Here is a 21,725-nt window from a genome sequence, read left to right as displayed (position 1 = left end):
CCCCACGTGGCCCTGCCCCGCCTCTTCGGCCAGGTGCGCTTACGCTATTGGCCGCGCGGGGGAGACGGACTTTCCGGAGGCGGCCGGGCGGGGCGGGGGCAGGGCTCGGCGGTGGCGGCTCACGCCATTGGCCACGCGCCGAGGGGCGGGGCTCGGTTCCGGGGCGGCCCCGTAGCTCACGCCATTGGCCGCGCGCTGTGGGCGGCGGGCGGGGCGCCGGGGGGCGGGACGGGTGCTCGCCATTGGCCGCGCGCGGCGGGTGAGGCCCGCGTGACGCCGCGTGCGCCGGGTGGGGCGGGGCCGGCGGGCGGCGGCCGCTGGGAGTCGGGGAACCGGCCGGGCCGCGCCGCCGCTGCGGGGCCATGATCCGGAACGGGCACGGGGCGACCCGGGGCGCCGAGCCGCCGGGGCCGGGGGGCAGGCGCGCCGTGCGAGTGTGGTGCGACGGCTGGTGAGCGCGGGCGGCCGGGGCGGGGGCGGCTGGGCTGGGGCCGCCGCCCGGAGACGTGCCTGTGGCCCGGCCTGCGCCCGGTGTCCGGGGCGGCCGTGGATCGCGAGGGGCGGGCAGCGAGTCGGGGCCGACCCGCGCCCGCCCCGCCGCGGACGGCTGTGGGCCACAGCCCCCCGGCGCTGCCGCTCCCGCCGCTAAGCCGCCCGCCCGAATCTTGGCCGGTGGCAGCGCGGGGCGAGGGTGTCCGGTCCCCGCGACAGGAATCACGTTGGTGTTGTGAGGTGCGCCCCCCTCGAAAGGAGCCGTGTGCTGCCCAGGTCGCCTATCGCTAGATCGGAGAGATTCCCCTGGGTTGTCTGGGCAGGGATCGGGGCAGGACTTGCTGGTGTCCCAGACCCCCAGTGAGGCCCCCAGGTCCCCGGTGCCATCCCAGGAGGGTTACAGTGCCCCCTCCCTTCTCTCTTCTGGCCAGCCAGACAGCTGGACTTGTTTCAAGATAAGTTTGGGGCTGTCAACAGATAAGAGGAAGACTGACCTCTACTGAGGGCTTGCCACCTAGAGTGCTTTCTCCCACCTTTACTTAATGGAATCCGAGAGAGGGCAGTCCCCATCCCTGCTAGCTTAGAGCTTCCAAGGAGAGCAAGAGGGGCTGCCGTGACTTTGCAGCTGCACCACAGTCACCCGGGGCAGAGGGAGCTTGGCTTCTGTTGGTGGACTCTGACCTTGGCCCTGGCCGGGCCGGGCCCCTGCCCCAGCAGGCTACCCATGGCCACACGGGCCACAGTAGCTAGGACACAGCCTGCACCCCTGGCCCAGCCCGTGCAGTGAGCTTAAGGACCAGTCGTGCCTCTGGATTTGGACTTTTCTTCCCTCACCCCAGGGCCGGAGCCATGTGACCCCACAGGCTTCTGTGCCGGGACTGGTGCACTGTGGCAGGAGTAGCAGGTGGCATGGAGTGGAAAAGGGTCACCTGGAGAAGCGGGGGCAGTGTCACCTACTCAGGAGACAACACGAAGCTAGAAAGAAACAAAACTCCTGTGGGGCTAACTTGGGGCCCCCAGAGAAACGTGCGGGTTCCCCTCGGCCCACGCGGGGAGCCCGTGAGTCTTCAGCTGAGAAGTTACTCTTAACCAGGCCTAGATCAAAGGATAAGAGCTCTACAACCAGAGGCCAGGGAGGTGGTGGTTGGCCCCAGAGAGCAGAGGCTCGCTGAGTTTCCGGAGGCCAGGGGGGGAACAAGCAGGATTTCCGAAGCTAGCAGTTGCCTTTGCTCACTTTTGGACTTTGTTTTGTGTTGGCCCCAAGACTGTCCACCTGCCTCAGAGTGGAACAGAGTCCAGCCCGCTCCTAAGTTACTGTCAGTTTAAAGCTTAAAGGGCCTGCCTGCCACAGTTGGCGTTTGGATAGCGGAGGGGCTGAGAGCAAAGGGCAGAGCTCCGTGGCAGGTCTGGGGCGCACAGTATGTGCCGTGTGCTCGCCGGCCCTGGGGACCAGCGGGCCTTGTCCCTGGGCACAGTCCGGCCCCTGTCATGCTTGCCCAATGTGGCCCAGGGTGCGGTGGTGTGGAGAGCCGGGTACCCGCCTCCCCCTGAAAGCCCAGGCTCAGCCCAGACCCCGGGGAGCAGCTCCCAGTGGCGGCTTGTCAGAGGCCGCACCCCCCACACCTCCGCTTCCAGCTGCTCACTGCGTGTCCTCAGCACAGGGACTCAGCACCCTGTCCTTTTCACAGCTACGACATGGTGCATTACGGCCACTCTAACCAGCTGCGCCAGGCACGGGCCATGGGCGACTACCTCATCGTGGGTGTGCACACCGATGGTAAGCTGGGGCCGCCGCCTTTCACTAACTCTGCAGGGCCCTGCAAGGGGTGAGACCAGACCCAAGGCCGTCTTTCTGAAGATCACAGCTCAGCATGCTCACCCCGACTCCAGACCCAGGCTTAGCGCCCCCAGGGCTTTCCCGCTGTGCGTCTCACATTGAGCAGTGCAGCCAACGGACCAAGCCTCCGGCTCTGCCGCCCGCTCCACACACACATCCGCATCGACCTGCTTCCCAGGGCCTTCGAGGACTGAGCACCCACTTGTCCAAGGGAGCGCTTGACTACCTGGAACCCGATGAAGGGACCGTGTAGTTGTCCAGCAAACACATCGTGAGCACCTGCGCTGGCCCGTAGAGGACAGAGCGGTGTCCGCTTGGGTGTGTTCCTGCCCTGTGGGCCGAGGGCGCAGTGACAGAGACAGCTGCCCGCGACGGAGCTCACGCGTGGTCAGAGACTGCTCGGTGCCGGGCGGGGGCTCCTGTGGCCCAGCCCCCCCAGAGCTCACGGGTCTCATCCTTGTCCTTTCTCCGGCTCTAGAGGAGATTTCCAAGCACAAGGGGCCCCCGGTGTTCACTCAGGAGGAGAGATACAAGATGGTACGGGCCATCAAGTGGGTGGACGAGGTGGTGCCAGCCGCTCCCTACGTCACCACGCTGGAGACGCTGGACAAGTACAGCTGCGACTTCTGTGTCCATGGCGGTGAGCGGGCGGGGCTGGGGCTCTGGGACCTCCGCACGCTTGGGGCAGCAGCACCGAGCCCTCGGGGGATCTGGGAAAGCCCTGGCTCCTTCCCCACCGGCGAGTCCCTGCGTGCCAGGTGGGCCTGGGAGGAGGGTTGGGGGTCCTGAAAGTCCGCGTGGCTCTGGGTTGAGGATCCTCGTTCCCGCGCGTGTGTTGCCCCTTAGATGACATCACGCTGACCGTAGACGGCAGGGACACCTACGAGGAAGTGAAGCAGGCTGGGAGGTACAGGTGAGCCGCAGCAAGGGTCCCGCCTTCTCGAGGAGTGGGGCTCGAAGCTTCCCCCCGGGCTCTGGCTGCCCGCGAGGAAATTGGCCGTGGCCCGCGTCTAGCGGGCAGGGCCGCAGCGTGGGGGGCTGGCGTGTCGTAGGCCTGCGGCGCCCCACGCGGCGGCTACAGTAGGCGCACGGGGCCGTGACCGGGGAGCGGGTTCTGTCGCCGGTGACTAACCCAGAAGGCCGGCGCGGCCCGGCACGCCCTTGGCAGAGGACGCGCCGCAGGGCGAGACCTGAGAGTCCGGGGTGCGGCGGGGGCCGGAGCTGCCGCCTCCCCGAGGCTGGCCTGCCCACCCAGCGCCTCACGCTTGGGGTTTAGCAACATTTTTCCTCTATTCTGTCATTTCCTTCAGTTGATAAAAGCACCGCGGCCTTCCCGCTCTCTGGTCTGCACGCGGCACGGCGGGGGGCTGGGGTGAGCCGGAGGTGGGGCCTCTCGACCGTGTCCAGGACGCGAGCCCTGACCCCACCTCTGTCCCCAGAGAGTGCAGGCGCACCCAGGGCGTGTCCACCACAGACCTCGTCGGCCGTATGTTGCTGGTGACCAAGGCGCATCACAGCTGTGAGGTGAGTCTGTGGGGGACCTGGGTGGCATCCTCAACCTCCCAGGGCTGAGGACACCGCTGGGAGCGAGGGAGCACCCAGCCTGCCGTGTCCTGACCCCTGTGTGAGGGACAGTGAGTCTTGGGGGTCCTGGGGTTGGTCGTGTCTGGAGGGCGAGGCCCCTCAACATCCTGCATCCTTCTGTTCAGGAGATGTCCTCCGAGTACCGGGAATACGCAGACAGCTTTGGCAAGGTGAGCACTGACGTCCCCCCGCCGGGCCGCCCCTGGGGAAAGGCCGGCCAGGCCCCTCACCCAGCCCCCTGCCTTCTGCGCCCTGGCTGGGCACTGACCACCGGGCCTGGCAAACTGGCCGGTCACAGCGGCCCCTGTCTGGTGGCCTCTAACTGGACGGCCTGGTCCTCTCTCCCTTTGTAACCCCCTCACCTGACACCTGGGAAGGAAGAAGACGCTTTCCTCCGAAGGCTCCTCCCAGGTGACCAGAAGGTGGCCTCAGGGTGCTGGATCCCCACAGGGGCCGCGTCTACCTGCGGGCCAGTTGTCAGGCCCTGGCCTTGTTGGCCGCAGTGCCTGTCGTGACCATGGGGTGGAGCCGTGTCCTGCTGGTCACAGGGACCTTACCCAGCCTGGCCCTGGAATGGACTGGGCGTGGCCCGCCGGGCCCCCACCGTCCGGCACACAGACGGTCGAGCGAGCTGGCAGGCTGCGGCTGGGGCTCGGGTTCTGGTCCACGGTCCCTGCTGCCTGCTCCCAGAACAGCCGGGCAGGCAGGTGTGGGCAGCCCCAGACTCAGAGGAGGGGCTCGGGGGTGGGGACAGGTGAAGGACGTGCCTGCGAGGCGTGTCACCGACCAGACCCCTCTCGGCTTACAGTGCCCGGGGGGACGGAACCCCTGGACGGGGGTGTCACAGTTCCTGCAGACGTCCCAGAAGATCATCCAGTTTGCTTCTGGGAAAGAACCCCAGCCAGGGGAGACGGTCATCTACGTGGCTGGCGCCTTTGACCTTTTCCGTATCCTCTGGGACCTAGTGGGAAGGTCGCCCCCGTCCTGGGCCTTCTCTTTGCATAGCCACGTCTGTACCACCGGGCCCCGGGACCCAGAGGGGCCTCACTGACTCCACGGGCCCCCAGACTGGGGTGGAGCGTGAGGGAGCCGGCCGGAGCCCCCGGTTCTGTTACCTGCTCCTTAACTGCGGCATGGACATCGGCCACGTGGACTTCCTGGAGAAGGTGCACGGCCTGGCAGAGAGGCCCTACGTCATCGCTGGCCTGCACTTTGACCAGGTCTCACTCCCTGGACAGCGGATAGGGTGTGGGGCCCGCGGGGGTTCCTGGGGTGGAGGTTGGGTCGGGGGGCCCACAGGAGGTGAGGCCTTGGATGCTGGTGGAGGCGGAGGACACAAACCGGGGCCTCTTCTGGGGACCGGGGCGGCCCCACCCACAAGGGACCGTTGGGGGATCACAGCCCTCACCCGCCCTGGGTTGCCTGCTCACCCGACCTCGCTCTGGCCCTAGGAGGTCAACCACTACAAGGGGAAGAACTACCCCATCATGAACCTGCACGAGCGGACCCTCAGCGTGCTGGCCTGCCGGGTACGTGCCGAGGCGGGTGGCCTGGGTGGTGTCTCCTTCCCAGGCTCATGGTCCCAGGGCATCCAGGAGGCTTGGGCTTCCGGCCGGCCAGCCCCACCATGCTGCCGCCCCAGGCCCTGCTTCCTTAGCGGCGAGAGCCCTCTCCCGGCACCCTCTGGCCGGGCAGGCTCCTAGCTAACCACCTGTGCTCCGTGTCTGCGTAGTACGTGTCGGAAGTGGTGATCGGGGCCCCATATTCGGTCACAGCGGAGCTCCTGGACCACTTTAAGGTGAGGCTGCTGGCGGGCCAGGTCGCAGGGGAGGCCAGGCTGAGAACACGGCTGCAGCCTCTCCCTAGGAGGGCCCTGAGTGCCGGCGGGGGGGGACGGGGGTGGGGGTGGGGGCGGGCTCCCTGATCCCTGCTCCCTCCCCAGGTGGACCTGGTGTGTCACGGGAAGACGGAGATCGTGCCCGACAAGGACGGCTCAGACCCTTACCAGGTGGGTAGTGCTGGGACCCAGGCCGGGTGAGGACTGCCAGTCCAGTGGCACCCCGCTATGACGAGGCAGGTCGCTAACAGGCAGGACTGACGGCACCCGTTCTGGTCTTCCTGAGGGCCCCCCGGGCCCGGGCAGCTGGGCAGTGTCCTCAGGTTCCAGAGGAGGGTCCTCATCTTCTCCCCTCCCCGTTGGCCCCCAGGAGCCCAAGAGAAGGGGCATCTTCTGTCAGATCGACAGCGGGAACGACCTTACCACGGACCTCATCGTCCAGCGCATCATCAAGAACAGGTGGGGGGGGGGGCCCGGGGTGGGGGGGGGGGCGCAGAGAGCCATGAGGCCCAGGCCCGGGCACGCGGCTCACCCTGGCCTGGCCCCCAGGCTAGAATACGAGGCCCGGAACCAGAAGAAGGAGGCCAAGGAGTTGGCTTTCCTGGAGGCCAGGCGTCGGCAGGAGGTGCCTCCCGAGAGGGAGAGTGACTGTGACTTCTGACCAGAGGAAGGTCACCGGAGCGCCCGGGTGCCGGCCCTCCCCCTGCTCTGCTCCCTGCGCCTTGAGGGCTTGGCTCCCGCGGTTTTAACAAAGCCTCCAGTGTTCCCTCTGACTGGCCCCGTCTGTCTCGGAAGGGCCAGAGCGGAGGACGCTGCCTCCCACCCCTCCGGCCAGGTGCCCTTCCCGCTGAGCCGCACAGAGAGGGGCCTGCAGCGCGGTGGGGCGGCCCAGCGAACAGGGTGAGCAGAGGGCACCTGCGGCTGGAGGGGTGCTGCCCTGTGTGCCGGTGGAGGCCCAGCTCAGCTCTCCCTGCCCCCGAAGCTCCGCAGACCCAGGACGGCCCTGCTGCCCAGCTCGAGGCGGTGCCCGTTCCGCCCTTTGGATCATTGAAGCCAGCTTCAGGGGAGCAGAGAGCCAAGGGGGGCACCCCCTTTCCGTCTCAGGGCGCAGACCATGCCGTCTCCCGCGTGGATACCTGTTGACCCGTGGCACGTCCCTGGTGCGCTGGGCCTGGCTGTTGGGTACTGTGCCCCCCGCTTCCCTGGCCGGCCTCGCTGCTCCCCCACAGACTGTTCTTGATTTTGTACCTGACTGGCTGGCGCACAACCCAATAAACCCGGTGGGAGGTACTCTGTGTTGGGCTCTTGGCCCCGCTCCCCCGCCCCACCATCCACGTACTGAGGGTGCAGCAGGCAATGTGGCAGCGAGGAACCTTCCCCCCTCCCTAGTCTAGAACCCCAAGATGCTTCAGGCTGAATCCTGTGAAGGGAGGTCCAGATCAGCCTCCCTGGGGCCAGGGGGGACAGGAATCCACCGGGACTCCCGGCAAGTGTGGGGGAGGCCGCTGCAGACCCGGCCGCACCCTCCTCGAGGGTGGGGACCACGTGCTTCGCTGTGGGTCAGAGGAGAGGTGAACGCAGGGCTCCCAGGCCTCAGGAGGGGCCGCCTGGGCCGCGCGCAGCTCTGGTGCCGCGGCCTCTGAGCAGCCCAGACCAGCCCCGAGATGCTGCGCCGCTGGCGGCCTCCCACCTGCTGCCTGGCCTGTTTGCTCGTTCCTTCAACCCAAGGACCCACTGCCCTGTGCTCAGTACTTTGAGGTGTTTGGGGAACCACCCAGGAGCCGCCCCTCCAGCAAGGGACAGCTTTGTCCTCGAGAAAGCCAGGAAGCAAGGCAGAGCCAGAGTGGGCATCCCTGAGGCAGGAGGGTACCACCCCCCCCCCCCGCCGTCCCCCCTGGGATAGGGCGGTCACAGAGGAATTCTCTGACCAGGACACTGGAACTGGCTTAGACGACTCAGGCAGCACCTCCCAGGGGAACCCGGGAGCTGTGTGGACAAAGGCAGGGAGGTGAAGGGGCTGGAGAGGCAGGACGCAGAGACCACCTCCGGGGACGGGAGTGGGAGCGGGGCGTGGGGCTAGGCTTCCAGTGCCCCCAGGAGGGCGGTGTGGATTTGGGGATGGTGCCTCTGTGCGGGCTATCTCACGACAGCCTGGTGGCCCAGAGCCGGGTGGGGGCCGGGAGCGTCTGGAGACAGGCCAGGTCTGCAGGTCGCGCGGCGGCTACACAAGCCTACCCGCCCGCCCCTCTACCCCCACTCAGAGTCCGGCTGCGCTTCTCATTTATTCATTTAGCCGTTTACTGCGGGCACAGAGGGGGCACTGGGGGCACCGGCCAGGGCCAGATGAGGTCCAGGTCTCCGCGGTGGTCGGGGCTTAGGCGCTGCGACAGTCAGCAGCGCGGAGCGACAGGAACACGTCCGCCCGGCACTGGAAGGTGGCCCGGCCCTCGGGGAGCCTCTGGCAGCTCTGCAGATTCGGGGTCACGTCCTTGACACACACGGTCTGGGGGCGGGAAGAGGCTGAGGGAGCGACCGACGCCCCCGCCGCCCGCGCCCCGCCCCCGACCCCCACGCCCCCCGCCCCCCCGCGCCCCCTCCGGCGGCCACACTCACGAGGCTCCGCAGGCTGGGTCGCGGCTCCGCGAAGGCGCCGGCCCGGCCCCGGGGTCCCGCGCCCACGGGGGGCACGGAGCGGCGCGCGTACGGGGACCTGCGGAAGCCGGACAGCAGTCCCGCGGCGCGGCCCACCGAGTAGTAGCTGGGCCCCGCCGCCTGCTTGTACCACGCGAGGCCGGGCGGCGCCAGCAGCAGGCACAGCGCCAGGGCGGCGGCCACCAGCGGCGCGGACCGGGCCATGGGGACGCGGGGCGGCGGCGGGCGGCGGGGCTCGGAGCCCCAGCCGCGGCCGCCTTATATCTGTGGCCGGCGGGGCGCGGGGGCGGGCGCGGAGCACCTGGCGGGCCCCGCCTCGCGGAGCGAGCAGCCGTGCTGGGCAGCGCCTCCGCGCCTGCCGGGGATCGGGGCCCCATCCTCCCCCACCCCTGCCCGCTCCCTCTGCCCACGGTCCTGCCTGGGTAGAGCCTCAGCCGGAGCAGGGGCAAGCGGGACTGCACTGAACCTCCAACCGGCCGGAGGGCGCGAGGCCCTAAGAGTTCTACCCCTTGGAGGTCCTCAGTGCTCAAGGCTGGGGAGAGAGCCACCGAGCCCTAGGGACACTTTATCCTGCCCTAAAGAGGCACTGATCCCAGGGCCAGGGCTCCCTGAGGGGATCAAAGCCTGGGTGGGCCTGGGTGCCCCACACCCACGGGGGAAGTTTCTACTAACACGGCTGCTACTACTGAGGTCCTTTAGGAAGAGGTGGGCGGCAAGGCCAGGCCTGACCTCGGGGAAACCAGACCCAGGGACAGCTGACCAGAATCCGCAGGCCCTTCCCACCCAGCTCTGCCCCAGCCGTGGGTGGCCTCGGGAGCCTCAGGCCTCTCGGTGAACCCCAGTGTTCAACAGGAGATGAATCAGACCCAGTCCCTGCCTCAAGCCACAGACAGATGGGAAAACAGCCGCCCCGCCGCCGCCGGAGGGCAAGCAGAGTGGCTCACTGGAGGGAGAGAGTTTGCAAAGGCAGGTGGGATGAGCGGGTGCCTCCCGGAGGAGGGAGAGCAGCCCGAGGTTAGGGAGTCCTGAGCAGAGACACACGGCTGGATGTGAGCAGGGCCTGGTGGGCAGCTACGTGTTCAGCCTGAGGCCCAGCGGGCCCGGGGAGGACCAGGCTGGAGCCCACTGCAGAAAAGTCCCAAGTGGCAGGTAAGTGGGAACAGCCTGGAGGAGGGGCTGTGACCTTGGGCAAGTTGGCAAGCCCTCGGCGGCGGCGAGGTTGGGAAACCTGGGAGGCTGCACTCAGGGCCCGGCGCTCCAGCGTACAGACACGTCCCCGTGCCTCGTGTGCACTTCCTGTCACAGGAGAAAATTCCCCAGGCAGGGGAGGTGGGCTGGGGGCAAGCCAGGGCGAGGTCAGGAGACTGCCCAGGAGGGCCCTCCGCGGTGCCGCAGACCACCCCTCCTCCTGACTCCCCGGATACGAATCCAGACACTTTGTAGACACGAAGCCCCCTGCCCGGACCCCAGCGGCCAGATGTAACTTTGTTTGCAGGGGCTGTGGGGTGCACCCAAGAGGCTGCGCCCAGGCATCCCTCCCACTCAGTCCCTAAACATCCCGGTCACGTGTCCTCCCCAGGACAGGTATCAGCCTGGAGGTCCTGGCAGCTAGGTTTCTGGACAAGAGGCATGTGACCTTCAGCTTGGGTAAGGGTGGTGGTCCCCAGGGCCTCTTCTTTCCCTCTGGGTACAACATCCAGATGGGAAGTAGGGTGTCACGCAGGTGACCAGGAGGCCAGCCCCTCTGTGTGAACCACCAGTCTTCTGTCCTGGGAGCTGAGGACAAGTAGTGTCACAAGTGCTCAGCGACTAGCCACCCACTAGGCAGATGGACACCCACGAGGCACAGGGCAGGGACCCCAGTGGGGGGTGGGGAGGGTCCACTGAGAACAGACTGGAAGGAGCCAGGGCCAAGTGACTCCCTGAAGCTCCCAGAGACATGCAGCCTACAGCAGGCTCTGTCCAGAAGCGGTCAAGACTCCCAGGGCTGGGACACAGTCCTCAGGGCCCCCCACCTCCCTCCCCAGCAGCTGTGGATTAACAGAGGTGTCCAAAGGAGCTTCCCAAAGGCTGTCCGTCCTCAAATAGAGGATCTCAGACACCCAGGGACACAGATGCCCTTGACATGACCTACACTGGGTAGGTCACAGCCCCGACGAGCTGGCCTCCAACTGGATCACCAGCACCTACTCAGGTACAGCGTTTCAGGAGGGACCGCGGGCAGCTGTGCAGTCAGAGGCCCACAAACTAGTCTGTGGGGTGGCTGGCAGCTTCGAGCAGGTGAGGGGCCAGATGACAGGCCACAGGCCTCCACTCCACCGTTCTTTTGTCCCCCCTGCTGGCACACAACGCGCACCCCAGGGCCTTTGCACCACCAGGCCTTTCAAGACCCCAGTCACTCTTGCCCCAGGCTCTCCTGGCTGATCCTGCACTCCTTCTCCTCCCGGGGTGGTGACTCAGGGCCTGGGTGGCATCATCCGGATGTTTATTCATGAGTTTTCCTATCAAGGGATGCCCAGCGGGGCTGCAGCAGCGCCGAGCAAACAGGAGGCCTCCAGCAAGGCTCAGGCAATTCAATGAGTTTTATTTATTGGATAAAAGCGTCAACGCGTGATGAAAAACAAACGCAGCTCCAGTCCTCGTGTCAACCCTGTCACAGCCCAGAGGGGCCGCGTCACTCCTTGAACTTCCATTCCTGGCGGCACATGGGGCAGTGCTGCTGCACCTGCTGTGCGTTGAGCCACTTGAGGATGCAGTGCATGTGGAAGCAGTGGGAGCACTGGCCCCACACCAGGGGACAGTCGTCGCCTGGCACCTTGCCTGTGGGAGGGACAAGAGGACCATGCACGTCACATGGGGCGGGGGGGCGGCTAGGGATGTCAGGCAGCCGTGGCAGCCCCAGGGGAGAGGGGGGGTCTGTGTCCCGAGCCTGTCACACGCTGGGTTTCAGGAAAGCCCGAAATCAGGAGCGTTAACGCGCCTCTGCGGAGTGTCCCCCAACAAAGGTCAGCAGTGACCCCCACGGGAATCACCCTCCCCTCCCCTGCGGGGGCTCAGTTCCAGGGAGCGCTCTGGCCTAGCCCGCAGACCATCTACAGACGCACCACAGTTCTGCCACGTAACCTGCCACCGGAGATCACAGCAGGAACGCATCAAGGTTACCCGTCCCCCCAGCCCCCAGCCCCCAGAGCCACCCATCTGAAGAGTGAGCTGTTTCTCCTGATCAAGAGAAGAGCTGGGGCCTTGGGACTGGGACAGAGGTTCCTCTCCCAGGGGGCAGTGACCCAGTGCAGGAAGAGGGGGTGGGGGGGACCCTGTGGCGTTTACCGCCCTGCCTGTCAGCAGCTGGGAGTGAGCACAGTGCTGCCACCCACCCCTTTTTCATTTCTGGTCCGAAAGGGCCCCGCCTCCAAGGCCAGGCGCCAGCCGCTGGCTTTTGCCGGGACAAGCCCCCTCCACCTACCTTCACTGAGAGGACGTCCACACTGCCCCAAATCAGGACAAAAACGGGTCCCTCTGATTTCCCAGAATCAAGAAAATCCCATCACACAGCTGGTGCCAACAGAGGAGGACGACCTCCGCAGGCCCGGGTTGAGGTCCCCCCCAGGCCTTGAGAGCCGTGGCCTCTTATCCCCACCCCTCCTGGGGTGGCCGTCCCCCCACCTAACTGCCCTGGGGGTCCTCTACGCGTACCGAATGCTGTGTCCACGTGTCACTGGTGCACAAACGCAGGGGACCAGACGGACACACTGGGGCCAGGACACACAAGACATCCTGTCGTGGCAACAGCTGTTTCCACGCGTATCCTAAACGCAAGTCTGGGGGCTCTCTGAGCACAGACCCTGCCTTTCGACTCCTGTGACCATGGCCCTTCCTCCCGCCACCAAACAGAGGTGCTCAACCCTGCAAAATCACAGCACTCCCACCGGGCTCTGTTCCCGCTGACCTGGGGCTGGGGGCCTGGCGGTGCTCTGTGGCCTGTCACCCCCGCTGGCGGACAGGAGGCCAGGGCACACGGTGTATCAGGGCGGCGGCCACTTGCGGAGCAGTACCCCAGCCAGGCAGCTGGTGTGGGTGCCAGGCCAGGAACCTTCCAGGTCTACTGTCAGCGTCAGCTCCCCTGTCCCTGCGCAGCCCCCGCCCCACAGTGGCGCGTGCACCCCACCAAGTCAGAAAGAGCCACCGCTATGCCTTTTTCACCTGTCTGGGGCAAAAACTCCTTTTTCTAACAAAACATCACTCCCTTTCTGAAATTTTTATGACAAAACCAGAAAATCATACCCTTAGCAATTATGGAATTATTGAACTCGCTCTGGCCCCCCAGGCACGGGAGGGATGGGTGCCGGGGGGTGAGCAGGACCCTGTGCCAGGAGCCCATGTGGTGTGACACCTGATGGAGACTACATCCCACCCCACCCCCACCCCTAAGGCCTTCCCAAGCCCAGCAGAAGTCAGCTTGGAATCACCCCTATGAAATTAGAGTCGCTTTGGAAAAGAGGGTCCAAGACAGTGGGCAGGAGCTAGCTCTCCGGGGGGGGGGGAGGGAGGGGGGAACGGGCCACGCCGTCCACGTGAGGCAGGGCCGTCCACGTGAGGCAGGGCGAGGGCAGGAGCCGCTTCCAGAACTCCGTACTGTCCCCACAGGCAGGCAGCCTGCTTCAGGCTCTGACGGGCACCTGAGCACAAGGTCGGTGACTCACCCAAGGGCTGGCTGGTGTCTTGATGGAAATCCTTTGTAATGAAAAGCCCCCGCAAGGAGACCTTTACTACCAAAGCCCTCAGGGACAGGGAGCAGATTTAAGACAGCCTCAGTCACCCTGGGTTCTTCACAAGAGGTCAATTTTAGCAAGAGAAACCCCGCCTCACTTAATCTGTACAAAGAGCACCATAGGCTTGTCAAACACTCTGCACGTTACAACCGGCTCTCACACTCAACCTCGAGTCTGAACACCAGACTCTAGATCCCCCACTCTGGGGCGCCTGGGGGGCTCAGTCATTTGGGCTGCTTGGGTCACGGTCTCAGGATTTGTGGGTTCTACCCCCCACGTCGGGCTCTGCGCTGCCTGCTTAGGATTCTGTCCCTGTCTGCCCCTCCCTTGCTCGTGTGTGCTCTCGCTCTCGATCTCAAAATAAATAAACTTTAAATCCCCTACTCTCTGCAGCAACAGACCCACTTCCACAAAACCTGAGCACCCCCTTAAACGCAGAGATGCCCGACTACAGGCCCAGTGGAACCTGCCCTCTGTGGGCTGTGTGGGAGTGCCACCTGTCAGACACAGGCTCACTCTACCACACCCAGTCGAGGGCAATGTTCCAGACTTTTCTTTTCAGAAGGTAACAGTCTGTTGCTTAGGAGGAAGCTGCAAACGCATGCCCTTTCAGGCTCCCGTAGCCCTCTAAGAATGATTGAAATAAGGGCACCTGGGTGGCTCAGGTGGGTAGGTGTCTGACTTCAGCTCAGGTGGTCATCTTGCGGTTCGTGAGTTCGAGCCCCCCGTCGGGCTCTGTGCTGACAGCTCAGAGCCTGGAGCCTGCTTCCCGCTTCCCATTCTGTGTCTCCCTCTCTCTCTACCCCTTCCCTGCTTACACTCTGTCTCTCTCTCTCAAAAATAAATAAATATTAATGGGGCGCCTGGGTGGCGCAGTCGGTTAAGCGTCCGACTTCAGCCAGGTCACGATCTCGCGGTCCGTGGGTTCGAGCCCCGCGTCAGGCTCTGGGCTGATGGCTCAGAGCCTGGAGCCTGTTTCCGATTCTGTGTCTCCCTCTCTCTCTGCCCCTCCCCCGTTCATGCTCTTGTCTCCCTCTGTCCCAAAAATAAATGTTGAAAAAAAAAATTAAAAAAAAAATAATAAAAAATAAATAAATAAACATTAAAAAAAATCAATAAAAAAAACACCACAAAGAAGAAATCTGATAAAACCTGGCAGTGGACACGGTGTGAAAAACATGACTTTGCTAAAGGGTCAGCTGCCTCGGAAAGGTTAAGAGAAGGGGGGAACAGGGGCTTGTTGCAGATTCAACAGCCAAGGCAGAGCAAAGCAAGCAAGCACTCACCGATCCTGCTCACACCATCAAGGACAGAGACGACGACAGACAGCAGGAAAAATCTGAGCAAGGACTAAGCACAGGGGTAACGCTAAGGACTTATCACCACGTCTGACGCGACAGCACTGCCGGTAAAAAACCCAAGTCACAGCTAGAGACTCTGCAGGAGTCCAGTGAAACATCCTATTTATCTGTTACCATAACACACTTGAAAACCCTGAGGCAAAATGGCAACTTTCCTCAGGCATCGTTATCCTACATCCCGGGTGCATCCTGGATGCGGGGAAGGGCTATCCTTATAATATTCCACTTTTTGTTTGCTTGAGAATCTTTAAAGACTTTTAACACGTCTTTGTACTCCGTGTATTTTTGTTTTTTTAAACATTTTTTTTAACGTTTTTTATTTATTTAAAAAAATTTTTTTTTCAACGTTTATTTATTTTTGGGACAGAGAGAGACAGAGCTTGAACGGGGGAGGGGCAGAGAGAGAGGGAGACACAGAATCGGAAACAGGCTCCAGGCTCCGAGCCATCAGCCCAGAGCCTGACGCGGGGCTCGAACTCACGGACCTGGCTGAAGTCGGACGCTTAACCGACTGCGCCACCCAGGCGCCCCTTTTATTTATTTTTGAGACAGGGAAAGACAGAGCATGAACGGGGGAGGGTCAGAGAGAGGGAGACACAGAATGTGAAACAGGCTCCAGGCTCTGAGCTGTCAGCACAGAGCCCGACGCGGGGCTCGAACCCATGGACCGCGAGATCATGACCCGAGCCGAAGTCGGACGCTTAACCGACTGAGCCACCCAGGCGCCCCTTAAACATTATTTAAGTAGGGGAGCCTGGGTGGCTCAGTCGGTTAAGCGTCTGATTTCAGCTCAGGTTGTGATCTCCTGGTTCATGAGTTGGACCTCTGAGTCGGCCCTCATTGGGCTCTCGGGCTCTCTGCTGTCAGTGCGGAGCCTGCTGGGAATCCTCTGCCCCCGTCTCTCCCTGCCCCTCCCCTGCTTGCTGGTGCACATGCGCACGCATGCACATGCTCTCTCCCTCTCAAAAATAAATATTTTTAAAGTTTACTTATTTTGAGAAAGAGAATACATGAGCAGGTGAGGGGCAGAGAGAGAGAGAGAGAGAGAGAGAGAGAGAGAGATCGAGAATCCCAAGCAGGCTCCAAGCTGAGAATTCGGAGCCCAACTTGGGACTCCAATCCATGAACCATGAGGTCACAACCTGAGCCCAAATCAAGAGTCAGACTCTTAACTGACCGAGCCACCCAGGCGCCCCCTTGCCCCATGTATTTCATAGCTGAGTTTGATCACAATAAAAGGCTACAACCCTTTTTCTTACAAAACTTGTGATGGGGTCTCTATACAAACATGTGACCAAACCACTTGGCTTTCTTCTGCCAACTTTTCTTCTTGAGGACAGGGGCCCCAAACCCCAGGCACTTTGTGCAGGTTATTTCCGGGGAGACGCCAAGACCAGGCCAGCAGGCAAAGCTCAAGAGGGAGGGAACACAGGGGACACTCACAGTCCGGGCAGCAGCCATTAAAGGCCATCCGACAGATGCCACAGTTCTCGTCGTTGGCCACCCACAGCCAAGTGGCCACGCCATTCCAGCACTTAATCTTCACCTTCATGGCGGTGGAGCCTGCGAGCAGAGGAAAAGAGATCGGCTGGCTACATTCAGCCTGCTCAGCTACAGCATCTAGGCCCCCAGGGATCAAGAGGGTCAGGAACCGATGCCCAGGCTGAGAAATCCAGAGGGGTGAGTGAGCACAAATCTGCCTGCAAGGTGGCAGGGGCAGGACCGGGACCTGCTCGGGAGGACCAAGCGCCCTAAGAGCTAGGCTCCCTACATTTTCAGAGCATCCGCAGTCTACCCTGCGTCCACCAAAGGGTGCATGGGCATTCAACAATATTTGCAAAAACGTGCCATACAGTGCCTTTCAAAGGCATAAAACTAACTTGGGGTTAACAAATGAAGACCCAGACCCGGCCAACGAGGAGGTCATGCCAGGGAACAACCACTCAGCCCGCGGTCCCGGTCGCGGGCTCGGTCGCCAGCTAGGCAAGCTGCGTGCCGCCTCCTCCCCCGCCGCCGCCGCCACCGCCACCAAAAGGGGACCTGGTTGCTGGGTAGGGGGATGCGGGCCGGGACCCGGGGCTCAGGCTCGGTGAGAAGGTGGGGCGCGGAGAAGGACGCAGAGGCGGACGTGGGAGACGGTGGGGCGCGGGGAGAGGGGAACGCGCGGGAAAAGGGTGAGGGCGCAGAAAAGGAGGAACGCGGGTTGAGAGCGCGGAGAAGGGATGGGGGTCGAGCGCGGAGACAGGGCGCAGGGAAGCGGTAGGAGCAGGTAGAAGGTGTGAGGCGCGGCGAAGGGGTGCGGGGCAGGAGTGCGGGGGCGGGGAGAGGGCGCGCGGAAGAGGCGGGAGCGCGGGGAGAGGGTGTGGGCGGGGTGAAAGGTGCGGGTTCAAGGCTCGGAGTGGGGAGGGGCGGGGGAGGGGCGGCGCGCCAGGCCCGCCCCAACGGCCGCGCTCCGCCCCGCGCTGTCGCACCTCCGCCGGCCTAACCGCGCGCTGCCCCGCCCGCCTTCCGTTGGCAGCGCCCGCGCGGGAAGGTATAAAAACGACCGCGGCCACTGCCCGGCACCTCACAGCTGCGCCCGCCGAAGTCGCGCCTCGGCGCGCACGCGCCGCCCCGCCCCCGCAGCCCGCCCACAGCCCGCCCGCAGCCAATCCCCGGCCTCTCCGAGGACTCGGCACCGGAAGACACCGCGCGGCCCCGGAAGTGACGCCCCGGCGTGCTGACGCGCGGGCTCGAGCCAAGGCCGATTCCGCGCCCGCCATGGCCGACAAAATGGACATGTCTCTGGACGACATCATTAAGCTGAACCGGAGCCAGCGAGGCGGCCGCGGCGGAGGCCGGGGCCGCGGCAGGGCCGGCTCCCAGGGCGGCCGCGGCGGCGGGGCGCAGGCCGCCGCGCGAGTGAACCGAGGCGGCGGGCCCATCCGGAACCGGCCGGCCATCGCTCGAGGCGCGGCGGGCGGCGGCGGCAGGAACCGGCCGGCGCCCTACAGCAGGGTGAGTGCGGAGGCGGCGGGCCTCGGTGGGGAGCGGGCCGGCGGGGCGGCGCGCGGCGGGGAGGGCCGCAGGCCGCGCCGGGCCGGTGGGCGCGGGCGCCGACCGGGCGGGGAGGCCGCGCGCCGGCCGGGCCCGGGAGGCGGAGACCTTCCCGGCCTTTGTCTCGGCCGGGCGCCGGGCCTCGTGGCGGCGGGGCCGAGGGGGCGTTGGGCGCGGCCGCGCCGGCGGCGGGAAGTTAGCTGGAGGGAACCGAGGAGCTGCGGGGCCCGGGGCTCCCGGGGGCTCGGCTGCGGCCTGACGCGGCGTGGGCGGGAAGGGCAGGGCCGCGCGGGTCCGTGTGCGTTTCCCTCCGGGCCCCGAGTGTCGTGCCCGGACTGTGAGGGCGGAGGAGAGTCCTGGAGAGCCGCTCACGGGTCCGGGTCCGTTCTCGTGTTTTCTTTCCCCTTCAGCCGAAACAACTTCCTGACAAGTGGCAACACGACCTCTTCGACAGCGGTTTCGGGGGCGGCGCAGGCGTCGAGACGGGAGGGAAACTGCTGGTGTCAAATCTGGATTTTGGAGTATCGGACGCTGACATTCAGGTAAGGCACGGGAGCTTCTTGGCGCGCAGTTGACCCCTCACGGACTCGGTCCCGTTCGGGACGTGGTCTTGAATCTCCTGCACCGTAGACCAGTGAGCCCTCCCCGGCCCCCGTGAGGAGCTGCGGGGACGCAGAGCAGAGGTCACACTAGTCGCCAGCCCCGCGAGTAGGCCAGTGTGTTGGAAGCCAGGCCCCCAGCCCGGCGCGAGGAGCTGCCGCCCTTGTAAGACGTTCTGTCAGTGAGGATCCCCTGCCAGAGCTCCCAGCCAGGCCGGAGAGGTGGCTCTCCCGTGTGTCTCGCGTTACTGACTCAGCCTCAGCCGGGATGTTTCTTTGGTTTCTTTTGTATTTGTTGGGAGGAGAGGACCTTTTTTCGTGGAAACAGGTAGACAAGACAGACACAGGATGGTGCCGGGCAGCTTTCCTGCTCCGTTTGCCTTGAGCTGCAAGCTCCGCGTCTCGCGGAACTTGCCTCCGGCTGCCCCCCCGTCTTTCTAGTGACGTGATTTCAAACCCATCCTTGTCTGAAGCTGTGTTTTCTTTTCGTTTGCTTTCCTTTCCCTTTTTTTCTTTTCGATTGAATTCCAAAGGCGCATAAACTTATTTTCTGGTTAAGCAAAGCTACCTTGAGGATCGGTCCCAGAGATGGCTGGGTCAGGGTGCCGGGCCTTCCTGGGTTCAGTTTCCCAGAGCCCCGCTGTTTGTTTGACTACCATGGGAGGACAGAGCAAGGCCGGTGAGCACTCACGGTGTCTCAACACTTTTTTTAAGGTGGTTTCTGGCATCCACTGGAAACCGCTTTTGGTGAACTCCACTTCCCGCTGTGTGCCTGCGGCCGGAGTAGCCCCACACTCTGGGTTCCCTCTCCAACTCCCAGCCTGCCTGAGGTCAGGGCAGTTTCCATGGCAGCGCTTGACTTCAGCCTTTGCGGCAGGCTTGAGTAGGAGGAGAGGGAAAGGTGAGCCAGAAATCTGCCCTGGGGGAGGGGCTGGGTCAGGGCTCCCGCATCAACGGGCCCTGTGAGCTGGTCCACATGACGGATAGCGTCCCTTGCTCTGTGATCTTGGCCTTTGCTGTTTCTTGGTACAGTCCTTGGGTGTGTTGGAAATTTTCCTCTGTTGAAGAAGATAGCGACTTAATCTCGTGCCCTTCACTGGTGGGCTTTGCGGTCCTTTACCTGCCTCCTGGTACCGGTGTCAGGTCCCCACGCTGGCAGGAGCCCTCAGGCCCAGCTGCTCCCGGAAGTTGCTGTCCCGTCCGCCCCTCCCTTCCCCCCCAGTTTGCACTGCCCTGCCCCCATACGTGTCTGCCTCCCAGGGAAAGACCCCCCTCCCCCACCCCGCCCCCCAGAAGTTCACACTCCCAGGGACGGCCCTGGGCCCCCAGGAAGGGGAGCCGCTTTGCTAACAGCTGCACTTTCCGGCCCCCAGGAGCTCTTCGCTGAGTTCGGAACTCTGAAGAAGGCGGCCGTACACTACGATCGCTCAGGGCGCAGTTTAGGAACAGCCGACGTGCACTTTGAACGGAAGGCAGATGCCCTGAAAGCGATGAAGCAGTACAACGGCGTCCCCCTGGATGGTGCGTCCGAGGTTGGACCCAGAGCGGTAGAGGGGCCGCATCTAGTTGTGGAGTCTGGGGCTGGCAGCTGTCCGTGCAGGAATGTGGCTTACCCCCGTGGCTGAGGACACTTTGCATTCGCCCCTTTGTCTCTCTCTTCCATTCTGCCACCTCTCATGCTGCCCCACACATCCGGACCAACCTCTTGTGAACCCCCATCCAGCAAGCTACATCCCTCCCCTCCTTCAGCTCCTTCCGGAAGATTCACTTCTGTGAAGCCTTCTCAGAGCCGCCATAGTACACCTCTGAGTGCGGGGCTGTAGTCGTAAAGACAAAGGTACCGGTCCTTCTTCCGTCAGGTCACCCACACCTTTCCACCCACGAGCACCCCGGACACCTGAGCAGACACCCACCTGACCTGGACTCGGAAGGAGCGAGGAGGTCCTGGCGGGCTTGACGTCGGCACCGCCCCGCCCTCCTACCGGTGTCCCTCGGCCGCTCCCCTCGCGGGCAGCGCTTGAGACACACGGCCCCTTTCCAGCGCTTGCATGGAGACCGGGGTGCGGTGCCCCCGCGGGTGCACCTCAGAGCCCTCTAACTGGAGCGCGCCCTCTTGTGTGCTTTGCCGCAGGCCGCCCCATGAACATTCAGCTCGTCACGTCACAGATTGACACACAGCGGAGACCCGCACAGAGGTGAGTTGGGGGCCTGTGGCACGTGGCCGCTCGTCCCGCGGGCCTGTGCAGGTCACGTGAGTGAGGTCCGTTTTCCTTGCCAGCGTAAACAGAGGCGGGATGACCAGAAACCGCGGTTCCGGAGGCTTCGGGGGCGGTGGCGGCACCCGGAGAGGCGCTCGCGGAGGAAGCCGGGGCAGGGGCAGAGGCACCGGCAGGAGTTCGAAGCAGCAGCTCTCCGCCGAGGAGTTGGACGCCCAGCTGGACGCTTATAATGCCAGAGTAAGGCCCGGGGCCCGGGGGGGGGGGGGGGGGGGGGCGGGGGCGGGGCCGCAGACTGCCTGGGTGGCGGGGGGGGGCTCGTTGGAGTGAGAAGTTTTTGTGTGTTTCAGATGGACACCAGTTAAACAGACCGGCAGATCCTCGAGCGGAGCAGGACCCGGACGTCCCCTCCGTGCTCCCTGGCGGGAGGGGGGTGGAGGACCGGGGCTGTGCAGCCAATGACGGATTTGTTTCTTTTATGTTTTAAAATAGGATTTAAAAACTCATGTAAAGGTTTTTTGTTCTTTTTTTCTTTTTTTTTCTTTTTTTTTTTTTCTTTTTTTTTTTTTAATTCTGAAACAGACCTGTTTTGTACCGAGTTATTTTTGGGATAAATTTTACCGGTTGCTGTTGTGGAGAAGGTGGCGTTTTCACCTTTGCCATAATAAAATAGAAACGTGTGTAGAACTGGAACCATTTGATCTGTCCCGCTGTCGGAGTCCTTGCTCGGGCTGGAACTTTGGTGTCGCGACCGGATGAGAGCGTGTGGGGAACAGTCCCACGGACACCTGGAGCCCTGGCTCGGCCGCCAGAGTCCGTGCTCCGGGCGGGTGCTGGGCGGGAGGACCTGGGAGCAGCCGCCTCTGCCACCTGCACCGGACGTCAGGGGCGGACCGCGGGCCCCACGCTGTTGCCCCGGCTGGGCCGTTCCCTTCCTTCTGGTGCTCTGGTTCTCAGAAGCCCGGGTTCAGCAGCGACTGCGGCATGACCTCTTCGTGGCTTTCTCTGTCCTTCATGTGAAGGGACGAGCCAGAAAGCGTTCTCATAAGAGGACCGGGACGTGCCTGGTGAGAGAGCTTGGGGAGCTGTGGCAGAGTCCACTTTGACGTGCAGAGAACTGGAGGGACTGGAAGAACAGGTGCCCCGTTTGGATCCCCCTCTGGGACAGAACGGAGCAAGCCGGTGACGTCACTGGTCTCTACTCCCTGTACCTTGCGGCTCGGGAGAGGCCCGGGTCCCAGTGGGAGGCAGGGCATGGAGACCTGTCTGGAGTCTTCAGGATTTTCCACCTTCCTCTCTGGCGCCTGTGGATGACCCGGTTCTACCCCAAAGCCAGTGCGAC

General features: G+C 63.8%; 4 protein-coding genes across 9 annotated transcripts; 2 read left to right on the top strand and 2 right to left on the bottom strand.

Moving 5' to 3' along the window:
* Positions 1 to 292: 292 nt before the first annotated feature.
* On the top strand, positions 293 to 7,040 carry PCYT2 (phosphate cytidylyltransferase 2, ethanolamine). 4 transcript variants are annotated; one of them, XM_023244324.2, is made up of 13 exons: positions 293 to 451; positions 2,181 to 2,269; positions 2,808 to 2,969; positions 3,176 to 3,242; positions 3,769 to 3,853; positions 4,039 to 4,083; positions 4,722 to 4,860; positions 5,051 to 5,133; positions 5,365 to 5,442; positions 5,646 to 5,711; positions 5,856 to 5,921; positions 6,121 to 6,209; positions 6,300 to 7,040. In XM_023244324.2, exons 1-13 carry the CDS (start codon positions 363 to 365, stop codon positions 6,409 to 6,411), a joined length of 1,170 nt encoding a protein of 389 aa, XP_023100092.1. In that variant the 5' UTR covers positions 293 to 362; the 3' UTR covers positions 6,412 to 7,040. The 4 variants fall into 4 exon arrangements, with proteins under 4 accessions (XP_023100092.1, XP_006940729.1, XP_019673943.1 ...); XM_006940667.5 differs by lacking the exon at positions 293 to 451 and adding an exon at positions 511 to 732; XM_019818384.3 differs by lacking the exons at positions 293 to 451; positions 2,181 to 2,269 and adding an exon at positions 2,283 to 2,647.
* Positions 7,041 to 8,019: 979 nt separating this feature from the next.
* On the bottom strand, positions 8,020 to 8,730 carry NPB (neuropeptide B). The gene is made up of 2 exons (XM_023244325.2): positions 8,364 to 8,730; positions 8,020 to 8,253 (listed from the first exon to the last, which is right to left on the bottom strand). Exons 1-2 carry the CDS (start codon positions 8,604 to 8,606, stop codon positions 8,125 to 8,127), a joined length of 372 nt encoding a protein of 123 aa, XP_023100093.2. The 5' UTR covers positions 8,607 to 8,730; the 3' UTR covers positions 8,020 to 8,124.
* Positions 8,731 to 10,966: 2,236 nt separating this feature from the next.
* On the bottom strand, positions 10,967 to 17,148 carry ANAPC11 (anaphase promoting complex subunit 11). Of its 3 annotated transcripts, none has more exons than XM_023244326.2 (3): positions 17,004 to 17,148; positions 15,976 to 16,095; positions 10,967 to 11,222 (listed from the first exon to the last, which is right to left on the bottom strand). In XM_023244326.2, exons 2-3 carry the CDS (start codon positions 16,082 to 16,084, stop codon positions 11,077 to 11,079), a joined length of 255 nt encoding a protein of 84 aa, XP_023100094.1. In that variant the 5' UTR covers positions 16,085 to 16,095; positions 17,004 to 17,148; the 3' UTR covers positions 10,967 to 11,076. The 3 variants fall into 3 exon arrangements, with proteins under 3 accessions (XP_023100094.1, XP_003997324.1, XP_006940728.1); XM_003997275.6 differs by lacking the exon at positions 17,004 to 17,148 and adding an exon at positions 16,413 to 16,875; XM_006940666.5 differs by lacking the exon at positions 17,004 to 17,148 and adding an exon at positions 16,440 to 16,875.
* A 78-nt stretch (positions 17,149 to 17,226) lies between these two features.
* Positions 17,227 to 21,076, top strand: ALYREF (Aly/REF export factor). The gene is made up of 6 exons (XM_023243481.2): positions 17,227 to 17,529; positions 17,979 to 18,110; positions 19,541 to 19,688; positions 20,299 to 20,362; positions 20,446 to 20,623; positions 20,734 to 21,076. Exons 1-6 carry the CDS (start codon positions 17,293 to 17,295, stop codon positions 20,746 to 20,748), a joined length of 774 nt encoding a protein of 257 aa, XP_023099249.2. The 5' UTR covers positions 17,227 to 17,292; the 3' UTR covers positions 20,749 to 21,076.
* The last annotated feature ends 649 nt before the right edge of the window (positions 21,077 to 21,725 follow it).

This window comes from Felis catus, chromosome E1 (assembly GCF_018350175.1).
Source record: "Felis catus isolate Fca126 chromosome E1, F.catus_Fca126_mat1.0, whole genome shotgun sequence".
NCBI classification, from domain to species: domain Eukaryota; kingdom Metazoa; phylum Chordata; class Mammalia; order Carnivora; family Felidae; genus Felis; species Felis catus.
The sequence above is the reverse complement of the archived record's forward strand: the minus strand, read 5'-3'. Positions and strand labels throughout refer to the sequence as shown.